Raw genomic sequence first — 17,462 nt, 5'->3', positions numbered from 1 at the left:
TTTTAAGTATGTATTTTTTTTGCCAAGAAACCAAGGAAGGGAGTTAAAAGTGCTGTCCAGATGTCCCACACTTTGAAAATAAATTCTTTTTTATGCAGTAGGTTCTTGAAGTGGGTCTGTGCTCAGTGTCTGGATGTTGCGGATACACAAGCACTGGACAGAGGGTTAAAACAAACCCCTTCATGGGTGCACATAATGGGGCTGGCTTCATTCATTCTTTCTCAAGTCAACAGTATTGATCCCCCCCATGTGACGTGTATGATGGTGTGAAAACGAGTATAAACGAACACTTACCTCCCTCCAAAGCTGCCACATCATCCACACAGTAGATAAGCCCCTATTTAGGTGTCAATGGCCTGATGAATGTGTGTGTATGGTTTTTTTTTATTAAATTTTTTTTCCTGCACCCTGGCTTTTTGTCCTGTAGTTTTGCGCTCTCAAGCCTGCTTGCTTTTCAATTTCTGCGCGAATGACTTGGACAGCTGTAATTGCAAAGATAAATCTTCCCAGCTTCTCACTGTTCCTACCTCAGGAGCCAGCACCCCTCAGCCCGTGCATACGCTCGAGTGTTAACCAGATTTGCGAGTTAAAAAAGTCAATTAGGATGTTCCCCACCTGTGATGACTGGCAGCTTTGCTGATTTTCTGTGAGCCAAGAGGGTCTTCCTGGCAGCTTGGAGGAACAGTGCGCAGCCGAGGGCTTCTGGGAAACCTCCCTTCCCCTAGGTCCCTTGGCCAATCAGGCCTGTGCACTCATCCCTAAGATGAGACTCCGGAATCTTCCATTAAAACCTAGTTAATGCTGCTCAGTCAGCTGGGGACCACTCAGAACAGAGGGTCTGAGTGTGTGTGTAAAAAGAGCACTGCTGTCTTGAGGAGCTGTACTTGTTGCTGCTCGACTAAACTTAAAGGCCACAAGGCCATGGAGCCGTTCATCTGCAGTAGAGAGGATCTTGGTGATCATAAGCCAGAGCCTTCTTTTGTAGACCCAGAGAGCAGGGAGTAATGGACTTTCGCCTCCATGTCTGACGGTGAGATGCTCTGTTGTGTTTCTGACAGGGAGAAGGCCTTCCGCACCCTGCAGGAGGCCCTGAGGTGCAACTTTGAGCGCTGGCAGATTTGGGAGAACTTTGTTGTCGTGTGTATCGATGTGGGCGAGTTCTCAGAGGCCATCCGAGCATACCACCGACTCATGGACCTGAGGGACAAGTACAAAGACGTCGAGGTGAGGGGGCAGCATTGCTTTGTGTCTCCCCTTATGGACAGAGAGAAATATTGGGTCTCATAAAAGGCATCTTTATTTAATTTATTCTAGACGAAAGTAGGGCAGCTATGCTCTTATAATGAAAGATCCTATTGTCCTCGTAAATTGAACAAATCCCAAATGAGAAAACACTGGTAAATGTGAAAACTTCGTGGACTTTCTTCTACAGCGCAGATGGTGAATAAGGCCCATTGGGTGTAGTTTTATTAGTGGCATTTTACATATTAGATGATATTATAGGTAGAGGTCAGTTACAATATAGTACAAAGGCAAAATACTGACAACATCAGTGAAGTACAGTGGAGTACTCCTGGATCTGTTCTGACGGAGTATGTTATACTATAAACTTATTATTGTTTTAGTTGTGGGGTGGAAGTGTGTATTCGACAGAAAGAAAGATAGTTAATTTGAGTATTTGATTGTATGTTTGTGTGTGTGTGTGTGTGTGAGAGATGTAAGCCATAAGCTGTGTTTGTGTCATTAGTAATTCATTCCACAGATGTCTCAGTGCAGCGGGTTGCTGTCCCCCTGGTCTTTAGCGCATGGCTCCGTGTCTTCCCCTGCACCCTGCGAGTTGAATAATAGATGAGGCCCATTCACTCTCGCTCTCCTGAGAGAGATGTCACTGCAGTCCACCTCAGCCTTACAGCCATTGGCTTTAATAAGGCACACCTCGGCCATAACAGGCTTCTTTTAAAGCCTGCTGTGTAGTGAACTACTGTAAATTGCATGTAAGCTGATCGATGAAAACTTGCTCGTTTATTATATCAATAAGCTAGGCCTAACACCAACAGTATATCTGTGTCACTAAGAGTAATGACTGCTGTAATATTTTAAGAGTAAACTGATCAGTCCTGCTTATGCTTCGTATACCTACTCTACTAATAAAAGTGGCATTCCTGTGAACGGCCCAACAATTCCATTTTATATGGAGTTGTATGCGAATGTTTGGCACCATAGGTTATCAGACATTCATAAGGCACCAATGTGGCTAGTGCCGACGTTTGGACACCATCAACGTTACAGAGGAAAATACAAAGAATAGCAAGTCAAGCCGGAAGTATGATAGATGAATCAAATGTCCAAGATTTAAGAATTCTCTGGCTCCTCAAACAGTAGTGATGGTCAGTAACTCACATAAAGGATAATACATAGATATTAAAGTAAAAACTAAATAAATAATGTAGAGAGATAACAAACGTTGCTATGCTCTTGTTCAGTTTAACAGCTCTTTGCGTAACTGTTCTGTCTTTTCTGACTTTTCGTCCCATTTCGTCCCATTCTAGCCATTATACATTCCAGGAGAGCAATGTCCCAAAAATAAGCAAGCCAGTAACCATATTGTATTTTTCACAATTGTCTTTTTGGTTGCTGTGAAAGTCTTTCGGTTCTTTAAGTGGGGTCTTCACTTCTTGTACTTGTTATTCTAGTAGTTCTTTCAAGCACCCCCACCGCCCCACCCCATTCTTCATTGCTGAAGGCCTCTAGGCCGACCAAGTTTAAACATGACAACATGAAAATGGTCCAAAGCGTACCTCAAAATACATCATGGACTACCTGAAAAGACACAGACTGAAGCCTTTGGAATGGCCCTCACAGTCTCCTAACCTAAAAACCATAGGAAACTTGTGGACAGACTATAAACAAGCTGTGCAGCAAGATTAACCAAGAATATGTCCAAACTAGAGGCCTTCCAGGGTAAAGACTTTTTACATCTGCCAAATGGAGCGTTAGCAAGTACTGACTAAGTTGCCCAAACCTTTGCTCAGGCCACCTGGATGGATAATTATATTGTTAATTAAAATATTGTTTATTATGTACTTTTTTAGGTTATTAAAGAATGATCAACTCTGCATTAGGTTGTTTACTACTTCCCAATTAAATATGTATTTTAGTTTGTTTTTTTTAATAAATAAAAAAAGCTATAAATAGGTGCCCAGACATTCACCTTTAAAACTGTACAGAGGGATGGAGCTCATGCATTTGTGCATTCAAGTATAGTTTTATAAAATATATTGCAGCCGCATTGCAGTACAGTGGCAATACAATGCAGCCTAGCCCGAGAGCCATTGTGAACCACAGCACTGATGCAACGCAACACACTGCAACACAGCGTAACACTCAGAGTGAGAAAACACAAAGAAAAGGCTCATCCCAGTGTATCAACAGCTCAACAGCTTTAACTCTGGTTATGCTAGAAGTAGCACATACCTGACTCAGTACTGGGCTCGATGTGTCTAGCCAAGCACAAATAAGCAAACACGAACGTTCAATAGCTGTACAAACAAGTTTTCTGGGCCGGTTAATGCCCCAGCTGCTGTCAGCTGTAATATGAGTCGTTTATTTTATTGTTGTCAAATGCTGCGTAGTCAGTTCTGGCCTTGATTCTTTGTACACCAGCGCACCAAAATGGCTCTCCCAGGACAGCACGGTGGTGACATCTCCGTATGAAATTTCCGATAAGTAATGTCTATCTCTGACAGAATGAACATCAGCGGCGCTTATGGCTCATCTCTCATTTCGGACGCCTTCGCAAAATCGTAGAAACGTTACGCTGTGTGATGAACGGAAACGAAGTGTCGCCAATCAAAATGAGGTGGGGGTGCGTGTAGACGAGGAACAAATAACGTATTAATCTCTTCCAGAGAAGCACGGCGTCTTAATTCAGAGCAATCAAGTCGAAGGAAGCCGCTCTGCTCGGATCTGATGCTCTAAATAGTGCAACGGGATTCGGAGACTTTTGAGGCTTGTTGGCCTCTAGGGAGGCGTCATAATGCTGCTGCTGAACGCTCTCTCCGGATCTGGAGCCTTTTTAATCATGCATGGCTCTGTCTGACCCTGTTTCATTGCTTTCTCTAATTAGCTTTGCGGTGTAAGTTGGGCGGGGTTGCTCAGTCTCCGATCGTTCCTCCGTCTTCATTTCTCTTTTGCCACCTTGTTCCTGCCCCACACCCCTTTCCTCTCATCAGCTTCATTTATGCTAGGACAGATTCCGCTTTGGCTTCTTTTCAATTAGGGCTGGACACATTAAAAAGGACAGACGGTGGAAAGGTCAGAGCTCAGCGTCCCGTTGCTGGCCTAGCAGTTTGTGTGGTAATTGGGACCTCGATTCTTAAAGCGACTGACAAAAAGAAATAAAGAAAGAAATAGAGCTTACTCTGAATGTTGCTCTTCAGTCTTTTGGTGCTTGTTTTGTTCTTCTGTTGACTGAGCTTGATTATCAGCCTAGAGGGAAAACTCAATAAGGTCTTGAAGAAAAAACAAAAAAACAAGTCCAAGCTCATCTGGACCTTGTTAGGGATGGACGGTTGAGGAGGATGGAGGGGAAAGATGGATAAACGGATAGAGAAGCATATAGCTGCTGTCCAATGAAAATGTATCTTAATTGTTTTTCCGTCTGTAGTTTTTAAAAACTAGTTTTCTCCACCTGTAGCTGCTTTGTACATTGTGTACATAATTCTGGACGAATAGACCAATAGAAATACTGTAAAATTACTAGGAATAAAGTCTTATGTTACATAAAAGTCGCCATTTTGGAGAAACTTAAATCTGACTTTCACTGCTTAGCCCGGAGGTTGGCGTCCTCTCTACTGGCTTTCACTGCTTAGCCCGGAGGCTAGCGTCCTCTCTACTGGCTTTCACTGCTTAGCCCGGAGGCTGGCGTCCTCTCTACTGGCTTTCACTGCTTAGCCCGGAGGCTGGCGTCCTCTCTACTGGCTTTCACTGCTTAGCCCGGAGGCTGGCGTCCTCTCTACTGGCTTTCACTGCTTAGCCCGGAGGCTGGCGTCCTCTCTACTGGCTTTCACTGCTTAGCCCGGAGGCTGGCGTCCTCTCTACTGGCTTTCACTGCTTAGCCCGGAGGCTGGCGTCCTCTCTACTGGCTTTCACTGCTTAGCCCGGAGGCTGGCGTCCTCTCTACTGGCTTTCACTGCTTAGCCCGGAGGCTGGCGTCCTCTCTACTGGCTTTCACTGCTTAGCCCGGAGGCTGGCGTCCTCTCTACTGGCTTTCACTGCTTAGCCCGGAGGCTGGCGTCCTCTCTACTGGCTTTCACTGCTTAGCCCGGAGGCTGGCGTCCTCTCTACTGGCTTTCACTGCTTAGCCCGGAGGCTGGCGTCCTCTCTACTGGCTTTCACTGCTTAGCCCGGAGGCTGGCGTCCTCTCTACTGGCTTTCACTGCTTAGCCGGGAGGCTGGCGTCCTCTCTACTGGCTTTCACTGCTTAGCCCGGAGGCTGGCGTCCTCTCTACTGGCTTTCACTGCTTAGCCCGGAGGCTGGCGTCCTCTCTACTGGCTTTCACTGCTTAGCCCGGAGGCTGGCGTCCTCTCTACTGGCTTTCACTGCTTAGCCCGGAGGCTGGCGTCCTCTCTACTGGCTTTCACTGCTTAGCCCGGAGGCTGGCGTCCTCTCTACTGGCTTTCACTGCTTAGCCCGGAGGCTGGCGTCCTCTCTACTGGCTTTCACTGCTTAGCCCGGAGGCTGGCGTCCTCTCTACTGGCTTTCACTGCTTAGCCCGGAGGCTGGCGTCCTCTCTACTGGCTTTCACTGCTTAGCCCGGAGGCTGGCGTCCTCTCTACTGGCTTTCACTGCTTAGCCCGGAGGCTGGCGTCCTCTCTACTGGCTTTCACTGCTTAGCCCGGAGGCTGGCGTCCTCTCTACTGGCTTTCACTGCTTAGCCCGGAGGCTGGCGTCCTCTCTACAGGCTTTCACTGCTTAGCCCGGAGGCTGGCGTCCTCTCTACAGGCTTTCACTGCTTAGCCCGGAGGCTGGCGTCCTCTCTACTGGCTTTCACTGCTTAGCCCGGAGGCTGGCGTCCTCTCTACTGGCTTTCACTGCTTAGCCCGGAGGCTGGCGTCCTCTCTACTGGCTTTCACTGCTTAGCCCGGAGGCTGGCGTCCTCTCTACTGGCTTTCACTGCTTAGCCGGGAGGCTGGCGTCCTCTCTACTGGCTTTCACTGCTTAGCCGGGAGGCTGGCGTCCTCTCTACTGGCTTTCACTGCTTAGCCGGGAGGCTGGCGTCCTCTCTACTGGCTTTCACTGCTTAGCCGGGAGGCTGGCGTCCTCTCTACTGGCTTTCACTGCTTAGCCGGGAGGCTGGCGTCCTCTCTACTGGCTTTCACTGCTTAGCCGGGAGGCTGGCGTCCTCTCTACTGGCTTTCACTGCTTAGCCGGGAGGCTGGCGTCCTCTCTACTGGCTTTCACTGCTTAGCCGGGAGGCTGGCGTCCTCTTTATTGGCTTTCACTGCTTAGCCGGGAGGCTGGCGTCCTCTCTACTGGCTTTCACTGCTTAGTCGGAGGCTGGCGTCCTCTCTACTGGCTTAGCCGGGAGGCTAGTGTCCTCTTCACTGGCTTTCACTGCTTAGTCGGGAGGCTGGCGTCCTCTTCACTGGCTTTCACTGCTTAGTCGGGAGGCTGGCGTCTTGCTGATTAGCTGGGATGTTAGTATGGATTCTCTCCCAGTGAGAGCAGACCTTTTAACGCTACTTGGACTAACCTGCTGCAGCTGTCTGTAATCAGTAAACGGGCTTCCAGTTTGAAACAAACAAAACAAAAAAACACAAAAAGTAAAAGTATAGAGGAACAAACACGAAATGCAAAAACAATCCTAACAAAAAATTATCTGACTCCTTTCGTAACTCACTGAAACCGCACTTTTGCAATAGTTTTAATTTTATCACCATTAAAAAATTCAAAAAGTGCTCTATAGGAGTATAGTTCAGGATCAGGAACAGCAAGAGTGTAATTATCAGCATTATGTGGGTATTGTTGGACAAAGCGCTTGTTTTAACTAAATGCTACAAGCAGAACGTCTGTGAATGTTTCTAGAGTTTACCTGCATTTTCATCTTTGCATCTGTGTACAGTTGCACCTCCACTCCTATAGCGTTGCTAACCCCCTTTATTCACATATCATTGTCCACCCTTGCTTCTCTTGATGCGGGATTAATACATTTAAATTACAAGGCGGTGTCTCCACCAAGCATCCACTCACTTCTCACTGTGCTGCCGTTTCTCACATATGCACCCAGTCTACATCATGCAGGCTACCCTCCCGATTCCTGTCAGGAACACATTACCACCGTCCTAATTTCACGCTGTAACGTGATAGCGCGAGGATCGCAGTGTGCGATCTGTTCCATTTGCTCTTTAGGTCGTCCCTTCCTGGCGAATGGGAGGAGAGAGCAGGCTCATCTAAAAAGTAAATTTTCTTTCTTAATTTGTTCCACGTCCTCGTCTGCCACGGCAGCAGCAACATCTTCATCATTGCGGACCATCATATTGAATGAGTCGTGCCGAGGGTTTAACGAACTTCAATTACCTTCTGCTGTTCTTAGTGAGATTTAAGGGAGACTGAGGCAGTGTTGGCAGCACACAAATGTGTACACAGAGACTGAACCTCCATATGTATATCACCTTAATATTTGATGGTGTCAAAATAGGACTCTTCTGTTAGGGACATTTTTTAGACTTTTTTTTTTTTTTTTTTAATAGGCAAATATTCTAGTGCTTTTTGTAATTTGTGTTAAGGAGACATGCTTGATTGGTACATATTTACACAATTATGATTACCTCAGACATAATGTCCAATGCTTTTTTAAATAAGTAATTTTTTTTATTTTTTTTTAATTTACAAAAATTATGTAAAAAACTGACAGTGTTAAAAGTAGTATGTCTGCTTGCCGAAGTCTAATAAGGACACTGAAAATGAACACACACTATTTTTTTTTTTTTTAACCAATTTTCTCCACATTTCAGAGCCAATTAACCCACCCGCTGACTAGTACCCCCCTAACTATGGGTGCTCCCAACACTAGGAGGATGAGGACAAACGCATGCCTCCTCTGATGCGTGTGAAGTCAGTCACTACTGCTCGTCACACTGCTGCCAATGCAGCATCACTAGGCAGCCAACCCGATATATATCAGCTACCAAACGCCTGTGCCAGCCAGCATTACAAGAGGAGCCAACTACCCAGCCAGAGAGGGCCCGGCCATGGGCTCCAGGATGACCTGGGATTGGAATTCGTGATCCTCTGGCTATAGTGTCAGTGCTTAGTCTGCTGAACCACTGTCATCTCAACTCATCTTAACTTAAAGGGTTTAAACCATAAAAAATATAAATAATTATTAATAAAAAAAAATAGTGTAATTTTGTGCAACAGCCAGGTTTTGCAGACCACTCCAATGACGTTCAGATCTATGGAGATGTGCTAATAACATTTAACATTCATGGCATTTGGCTGACACTCTTATCCAGAGCAACCTGTACTTGGATCATCTTCATGTACACAGGTTGGAGAGTGTAGTGTTAGGGACCTTGCTTAAAGGCTCTTGTAGGTGTTGAATGGTGTGTTTACCCAGTGAGAGACCTGAACTCCAGTCTGCTGTGGAGAGGAAAATATCGTTACCTGCTGTATGGTAACAACATGGTCCCACGGAACGGAACAACCAATGCTTTTCTATATAATCTAGTTTGTTCGGTACAGGATGTACCAGGCTATGGATTGAGATGACTGCAGGCAGAAAAATACCAAGCATACACTCTAACCCACACTGCCGAGCAGAGCGACGTAGGAGGTTGTTTTTACCCTGTGAGCAACACCATCCTTTAACGCACACAGAGATATGGGCCTGTTGCTTCTTGAGCAACAGTGAGAATCAAAATGATTGTTTTGGTGCTGTCACAGCGCACACCACCCTGAGTTTAGACCTGGTACTGAGAGATTTGATATCTCACATACCCAGAGAGAGCAGAAGTGAGGGGAAGAAGGCGAGGGTGGACTTCTGGCCATAGAGAAGTCATAGAGAGTGTCATAGAAAGTCCTGCTGTGTTTGTAAGATTGATTGATGGTATTGTTGGAACCGTTTTCTTATTACGACTGCCAGTGTGGAGCGCCTGCCTCGTCCTGCCTCCACACACACACTCGCACATTCCTACGCTCATGATTACCATGTGGTCCATATTACTCTTCTCTGCTCTGTGTGTGTGTGTGTGTGTGTGTGTGTGTGTGGTGTGTGTGTGTGTGTGTGTGTGTGTGTGTGTGTGTGTGTGACAGTGACTAAGAGGTTAGGTCTAAATAAGTGTTAAGGAGGAGTTGAATGAGTGTGTATGTGTGTGCGAGATAGGCATGGCTGCTAGATGCCAGTTTAGTCTCCAGTCTGTGAATATTTGTCGTCAGTACGATGGCAGGCTTGTGTACTTCTTAGAATTTTGTTCCAGAAATGGTGTGTGTGTGTGTGTGTGTGTGTGTGTGTGAGTGACGCAGGTATTGAAGTGTTTATGCCTCCAGTCTGAATGGTTAGCTGGCTGGTAGACATGCAGGAGTCTGGCTCATATACAGAACACACACACACGAGTGGTCAGTCTCCTTTTTTATTCTGTGTACGTATGCCTCTCTAGTATTGCTGTCAATGAGCAAGAGCTAGAGAGGCTTGGTGAGGATCAGTGTCCACACTCAGCGTGACTCCACATACTCAGTGAATTGTGGTCAAACTAATGTTCGGCAGCAGTCAAAATCATTTGTCCTCTCACTAATTACAGGCCCCTGGCTAATAGGACCTTATCACTCTCTCTCACACACATACACAGCTGTTTAAAGAGAATGTCGACAGAATGGGGAGTGTATAGGCCAAGTAGGTATGTTTGATGGTCCTAGAAAAGGCTGTAGTGTTTTGGGATACGTAGGGAAACATTCCAACCTCATCAGGCTCAAGTCATTTATTTATTTATTGTAATTTAGTTTGTTTAATTTCTCCCCTTTTTCAATGAACCCACCTGTTCGTAGCTCCCCTTAGCACTAGCAATACTTTCCGACACTCCTCCAATGCACACAAAGCCAGCCACCGCATCACAGAGCAGCCGACGCGCTCTGAGGAAAACGCAGGTTCCCCAGCTCCACTACACCAGCCAACAGACGCCTGTGTCGGCCAACTGTAGGGATGCACCAATCACCTGGCCGAACCGCTACATATAACCATTTCACGTTTACAATTGTACAGCCAGTGCTCTGATGGAAATGGCTGACCTTTCTCCCTGTCACTGCTCTGCCTTGTCAGCTCTGAATAGCAGCATTATCGAACTTCCATCTGCACCGTTTAACAGAGCGTCGCCGGAATTCAACCTCTCGCAGAAATCATCGGACTTCATTGCTCAGCCAGCAGGAGGGCAGTTAACATGTTAAAAGTAATCTCAGAAACGTTACTTTGTGAGATGTTCTAGAGCCGCCATAATGAAGGCATACTGAGAATGGACTATTTTGTGTATTTAGGGCCTGCCAGCGACATAACACTAGAGCCTAGAGTTATGGCATACACAAAGAGGACCTTATCAGGGAGGTGGCTCTCTCGTTGTGCTGTGTGAACAGAAGAGAACAGAAGAATAAAAGCATGCAGACTCCCACATAATGAAGATGGCTGGAGGTGGTCGGTTGTAGGCTTCAGTTGTAATTAAACACAGTGACCGTGAGAAGGGAGGGGAGATTTGCTTTGGCGTCTGAGGAGAAAGCCCTGTCTCAGCACCTCCTCGGTCCTGCTGAGCTTCCTCACATGCACATACTCATACCCCCACATGCCAGGCAGCCCCAAGGGAGAACAGTTTCTGCTGACTAATTGCATCAACAAGTTCTATGTTCTGTGCTCATAATTCTGCTTCATTCTGCAACTTTTGAAGTACAGATTTCCCTGTTATTATATGGTCATGTGAAAAAGAAAGGACACCCAAAGGAAAACTTAAAAAAAATGATTTTTGTTAAAGAGGAATCTGGTCTTAAAACCTCAGACAATTAGTCCCAATTAGTTGCTCTTGAGGCTCCGAAGAGCTCTCTGATGCCTTCAACAAGATGCAGAGGAGTCTGGGAAGGGGTTTAAGAAGGGATCTAAGAACTATTCGAAATCAACCGTTTCACTGTCCCGAAATAATAAAGTAAAACAACTGCCAACATGGCCAGGTCAGGCCATTCTAGCAAGTTTGGTCCATCAGCAGACCACAAAATGAGTAATCATGGGATCTACAGGTCACGCTTGTCACAGCTGAAGTCAAGGGACAGCATCTACCAGCAGAAAGACACCACACGCATGATTTTCATGGGAGGTGTGCAAGGAGGAAACGTATCAGAGCAAGAATAAAGTAATCCAGAGGACACCTAGACCAAGACCAGGACATCTAGAACAGTCCTCTGGATTATTTGGACACAGTAACTGAGGATATGTTAGGCGTGCATGGGCCAAAGAACCCATGTGCTTTTCTGCAGAAGGGCCTGGAGAGCTCTCCAACATTGTATTCACTGGGAATTCTTTATTGTGTTTGTGTTTGGGAGCGTGAGGAAAATGTGAGACAAAATGTCTAGATGTTTAAATATAGTAAAAAAGACAAAGGTTTTTATTGGGTGTCCTAAGTTTTTCACTTTTACTCTATACGTGTAAATATCTACAGATTTTTGCCTGCTCTGTTTAACCTCACACCTTAAACTACATGTTTCTTCCAGCTCTGTTTTGAAAGCACTTAGCTGTGCTGTGATGTGCATGCGCTTGTATGTTCTCAAGATTATCTATCCAAAGTCAATTTTCAAAAATACTGCTTTCCTAGACAGACAGGATGAGGCCTACACTCACTGGCACTTCCTGGCTTCAGCCGTGGCGCACGGACAGGCTTCCTAGAATGTGTTTGTATGGCTCGCTCTGTCGGTAGCGTGTGTGTGTGTGTGTGTGTGTGTGTGTGTGTGTGTGTGTGTGTGTGTGTGTGTGTGTGTGTGTGTGTGTGTGTGTTAGGCCTGAGAGTTTGTGTTCTGCGTTGTGAGCGCTTTGTCCTCCTCAGCCACAAGTGTTTCTCCGGCATGTTCCTTTGATTCAGTCCGCACCCACTTCGTGACTTGGCCTCCGTTTGTGTGAGTGTGTGTGTGCTGTGGCAGGCCAAGCAGAGAGCGGGCTTGCCATGCATTAGTGAGCCCGTGAGCTGAACTTTAAACACAGACAGGACAGAGCCAGGAGGGAAATCTCCATCAGATGGTGAGGAGAGGCACAGTCTGAGACAGACACAGACACATCAACAGAGTCAGTCCAGCACAGTCAACCATATACAGAGACACATAGACGTACAGAAAGAGACGGGCAGGAAGGAAGGAAGGCAAAGAGACACTGAATGAAAGTCAGATAAGCAGAGAGACGCTGAATGAAAGTCAGATAAGCAGAAAGAGAGAGAGAGAGTGCAGGGGTTTTTCAGTGAGGAGGCCAACTAGCCTGTTACAATTTCACACTTCAAGTAGTTTAATATATGTGGGTGAATATTTAAAAAGAAATTTAAAAATCCACAAATACCTGTAAAAAGCCAAATTTCTGTCTCTTGCAGGTGCTTAAAATCCTAGTACGGGCAGTGGTTGAAAACCTCACAGACCACCGTGGCGAACAGGCGTCCAATCTGAGAGCGAAACTGCAAGAACTCTTCGGCCGAGTCACCGCCCGCTGCAGCACTGACGCCCAGATATGGAGGGAGTATGCCCAGCTGTATGGCAATGGACAGAGCAACAACAAGGAGGACAATGACAAGGTGGGCCAGCGAGGACTTTGCAGTCAGTGCTCTACTTATGCAGAGCAGTCTTTCCTTTCACACTAAAACAAGGAGGCTTTTCATGACCAGACTCGCATGTATCCATGCCCAGAGCAGTGGGCAACCATTACTGTGATGCTCAAGGAGCAGAGATGGTTAAGGGCTGTAATCTGCAGTATGAAGCCAGTAACACAGTTCAGTAACTGTAGACATTTAGATATGTAGATATCGAATTTCTCTCTCTGCACAAATGAAAAAAACACTGAAATGGCAGAGCGAGCATCACACAAAGTTGTCTCTCACCATTTAAGATGATCTTAATACTACAAAGTTGTAGAAAAATGTTTCTCTGTTTCAGATCACTGGTCTTACTGGTGGGTAATAACCAAATGCCGCAGATAGAGGGGATTTTTTTCTTACCTGAGTTCAGAAGCAGGGAGTTTGCAGGGGGTGGGGGGGCTGGTTACACAGGCATTTGCTTCAGCGAACCGGGTTCAGGGTTGTGAACTTTGGTTTCCCATTACATGCATCAATCTTTCAACACACTGAACCATGCGCACCCCCTATGTGTTGCATGTATGTTATTCGTTTTTATGATCTTAGCCTTAACAATGTAATGTGGGATGTTTAATGGTTCACGATCACATCTAATGAATGTAGATATCTTACATTATTAGGTATACAATGTCAGTCTGTCTTTGAACGCATCACAAGAGTGATTTAAATACATTGCAAAGCAAATCAGAGTCATAACCACAAGCACTACAACTGCAATTTGGTATTTCATCCACATTGTGCAGCCTTTGTGCTGTTTCTATGTGTATGTTAACCCCTGTTGCCCTGTGTGTTTGCAGGCTCTGCAGTTCTTGTCTAAGGCCCACCGGTGTGAGACACAGACAGCAGGCTGGGAAAAGGACACCAGCAGCTTTAAAGCTGTACTGAAGGGAGCAATCGACATGGCCACTGGTGAGACCACGCCCGTGTACACTTTTCCCTCTCATCATTAACCATCTCACATCTGTCACACAGTCTCACAGAATGTGCAGAGGGGTTACGTCAGCGGTGAGAGGAGCATCATTTCTCCAGACTCAAGTCAGTTATTCCTAGCAATGTACCTGCACAAGGTCTAGTACAGTTCCCAGAAGACTTCTGCAAGGGTCTGTGAGTTGAAGCTGATAGAAAATACAGGGATGTCTAGATGACAGCCAGCAAACCTGAAAATTCACTTTCACAGTTGAGTTTAGAGAGTGTTTAGTCACATCCTGTTTACTGCAAATTTCATGGCGAGTATGAATGTGAGCTTCTCGGGTAAATGCTGTTTAGGAGCTGCTTATGTGATTTTACACCAGTTTCTTCTCCTCTGCAGTAGCACCTCTGCCTTTTCTGCCCTTTTCACCTAATTTCTTTCTCATGATTAAGGCTTGCGTCCTCAAATTTCTTGTTTGTGCTTTTCGGTGTCAACCCAAGGAGGACAGGTTCCCCGTTTGAGCCAGCAGCCAGCTCCAAATAGGCTCAGAGCTGGATCTCCTTGAGAGACGTTTCTGCTGGACAGTCCTCATTTTGGACTGTGGGAAATGGCTCCAACCACTTGCTGTTCTTGCTCGCTTTTTCTGCACTCAGACACACACGTTAGTCCACTTTCCTACACACACACACACACACACACACACACACACACAGTAGAGGTCAAAAGGAGCAAAAAGCTTGTTTGTCGCTTCTCGCTCTTTGCATGTTCTCCATCCATCACTCCTGGCTTCAGCTTCATTACACTCAGAGACCCCACATGCCGCCACATTAAACAGGATAGAGTGGTTGTCTGCACGTGTTTGTGTGTGTGTGTGTGTGTGTGTGTGTGTGTGTGTGTGTGTGTGTGTGTGTTTGTGTGTTTTTGAGTCTGCTGAATTAAGCAGCAGTATGGCTGGGGCAGGGACTTTTGGGTCTTGTTGAGCTGAATAGCAATGTGGATGGAAACTGATCTCTCGCTCTGTCACTGCCAATTACTGTGTGTATCCTTCTTGCGTTTGACACTCCCACACCTGTGGCATCACACACACACACACTTAGCCACTTACACACTCTCCACCTTTTGTCCTTCAGGGAGATGGCAGTGTGCTGTTTATCTTAATGATTTATAAAGGGTCTGTCTGAGTTAATGTAGCAGAACCCTGCAGTCCCCTAAAGTGCCATCCCACTTCATCCTGCCTGGCTCACCGTGTTTGTTTGTTGGCATGCATGATTGTGTGTGTGTGTGTGCGTGCTTCATGTTTGCTCATTTGTGTATAGCTTGTGTTTTATCACATGCTTTTCTGAGTTGGTCTATACCCTAGTCTCTTTCACTGCATCTGTATGTTTATGTGTGCGTGTGTCTATAAATCACATCACTCTGACTGTCCTTGCTGTTGCAGCCTGAGAAGCAGCATAGTGTTCATGGGGTTTAGGCAGTCCGGAGGAGAAAGAGCGGCTCGGTTTTGTTCTCTCTGTCTGTCAGAGGAAGATAAAAGATGCAGGACAGATATATGCTGGGACATGGCCTTCTCCATGTAAGGAAAATGGCTTGGTGTACCAGAAAGGGGGAGAATGTACACATGCACACATGTCTTGAGTGTAGGAGTGCCAAATTTACTGGTATTATGAATCTTGTTCCAGTCATGCACGCAACTGACCTATCCATTCTCCGCCCACAGCTGTGTTTGTGCGTGGCAACCGCTGTAGGTTTGGAGAAGGCCTACAGAATGTTGGGAAAATCCCATTAAACCTGATGCAGTGTGGGTTCTCACTGATTTTCCGAGTGTCTGAATGTCTCCGTACAGTGCATGGAAGGTGTTGGTGGGGCTAATCAGAGCTAGGCAGGTTAATAACGCCTCCCATATTAACATTAGCTCAATTCAAAGTGAGGTCCTTCACATGCATACAAACAGCTGCACAAAGACACATTTAGCGGGCGTCACATGGATGTCACATGGATTAGAGGCTGTTTACACCTTGCATTAACAGCATTTTTGCTAACCAGATGACTTTGGTGGCTCAGTCTGGTGCTGCCAATTAACCCACCCGTTCGTAGCTCCCTCTAGCACTACCAGTGCTCTCAACACGAGGAGGGTAAGGACCCTAACACCTGTCTCCGATGCAGCTTTGCTAGGCAGTGCCGGGTCCCCAGCTTACAGATGCCTGTGCCAGCCAACATCCCTAAAGAGTAATGAGGGGAGAGAGCGCCATCCACCCTAAAGAGTGCGGCCAGTTGTGGTCTTTGGACTCTGGCCGCCGCTGGCAAAGTGGCATGGCTCGAGTTTCATTTCAGTGTATACAGAATCCGGAACAAAGTAGATCCAGATACTTCCCAGATCTGAAATGCATGTTAATGCCAGGTGTAAACAGGCTCTCGGACATTTGTCAGTCAGAACCACTAGCCATACTATGACATGATGTGAAGTTGATGCTTAGAAGAAGACTGTATATGGATTAAGCTCTTAAGTTTTGGGTTGGTTTAAATTGAGATTAGCTCGTTTTGTAAGTCTTTCCGGGGAAAGTGATCCAGAGGGCATTTTTGATGACATCCAGCCCTGGTGAGATAGTGTTCACTGGTGCGCCAATTACTACAGTGATTAACTGTAAGCTGGTTAAAGGTCATGCTGTAATTATGACTTTACTACCAGCCAATCTCTCATGAGCTTAATGTGAACTTTGCTGTGAACTCGGGGTGTGTGTGTGTGTGTGTGTGTGTGTGTGTGTGTGTGTGTGTGTGTGAGAGAGAGAGAGAGAGAGAGAGAGACCCATATGTGGACACAGAAGTCACGTTGCCTGTGGTTGATGGAGGAGTAGAAAAATGATGCTGTCCAGCTTCTGCGGGATGAACAGGACGCGTGAAATCTCTCACACCCGTTCTTAAGTGGATGGCAGGTTCTGGTATTGTCAGCTTCAGGGTCCCCACAGAGTAGCAGCAGGGTAACTGACCATTGGTGACCTCCTGTGACCACTGACCCGCAGTAGCTCGCGCTCTCTCTCTCTCTCTCTCTCTCTCTCTCTTCTCAGAGGCTGAGTGGAGTAAACTCTTCTGTGGTGCTTAATGTGCAGCCAGTGACCTCTCTGACTCACACTGGACTGAAGTCATTTAATAATCTGCCTTCTGCTCTCCCATCTCTCTTTGTCTCAATCACACACACACCCACACACACACACACACACACACTGTCTTCTTTCCTGCTCTCTCTGCTACTCCTCTCTCTTCCTTGTTCTCATTCTCTGTCTGTGACACACACACATAGTCTCTATCAGCTGTAGCAGGGAGAAGAGTAATCCGCAGGAGGCGTTGCAGCTGTTGTCCTCAGCACGGCTCAGTCTGAAGAGTCTGGCCACCAAATCAAAAGTGAGTACCAGAACTTCTCCTCGTTCTCTCTGTCCACTCACTTCATACAATAACTATTGCACTCTCTCGCTCTCCTCCCTGTTGAGTTTATAAGCTCAACTAGTGAAACTAAGTAAAGAGATTTAGAATTTTGGGATCTTGTAAATACCTCGAAATAGAGCTCTAGACGTTACCAGTTCTCTTCCACTGTTGCTGGAACACAACATCGCTTTAAAGGGCCCATATCTAATTTCTCTTCTATTTTAGCTTGTCTTTGAGGCCCAATTATAAAGGATGTGAGGTCAGAGTCTTTATAGGT

General features: G+C 46.2%; 1 protein-coding gene across 3 annotated transcripts in view; it reads left to right on the top strand.

The window, feature by feature from the left end:
• Positions 1–17,462, top strand: part of ttc27 (tetratricopeptide repeat domain 27) — an 82,112-nt gene that overhangs the window by 62,109 nt on the left and 2,541 nt on the right. For all 3 annotated transcript variants that reach the window (XM_072689983.1, XM_072689982.1, XM_072689981.1), the window contains exons 16-19: positions 1,059–1,224; positions 12,604–12,801; positions 13,656–13,767; positions 17,064–17,164. In XM_072689983.1, the coding sequence (XP_072546084.1) occupies positions 1,059–1,224; positions 12,604–12,801; positions 13,656–13,767; positions 17,064–17,164 (577 nt within the window). The remainder of the gene's footprint in view (positions 1–1,058; positions 1,225–12,603; positions 12,802–13,655; positions 13,768–17,063; positions 17,165–17,462) is intronic.

The sequence above is a fragment of the Salminus brasiliensis genome, chromosome 10, assembly GCF_030463535.1.
Source record: "Salminus brasiliensis chromosome 10, fSalBra1.hap2, whole genome shotgun sequence".
NCBI classification, from domain to species: Eukaryota; Metazoa; Chordata; class Actinopteri; order Characiformes; family Bryconidae; genus Salminus; species Salminus brasiliensis.
Note: the sequence above shows the minus strand (reverse complement) of the source record. Positions and strands in the feature narration are given on the sequence as shown.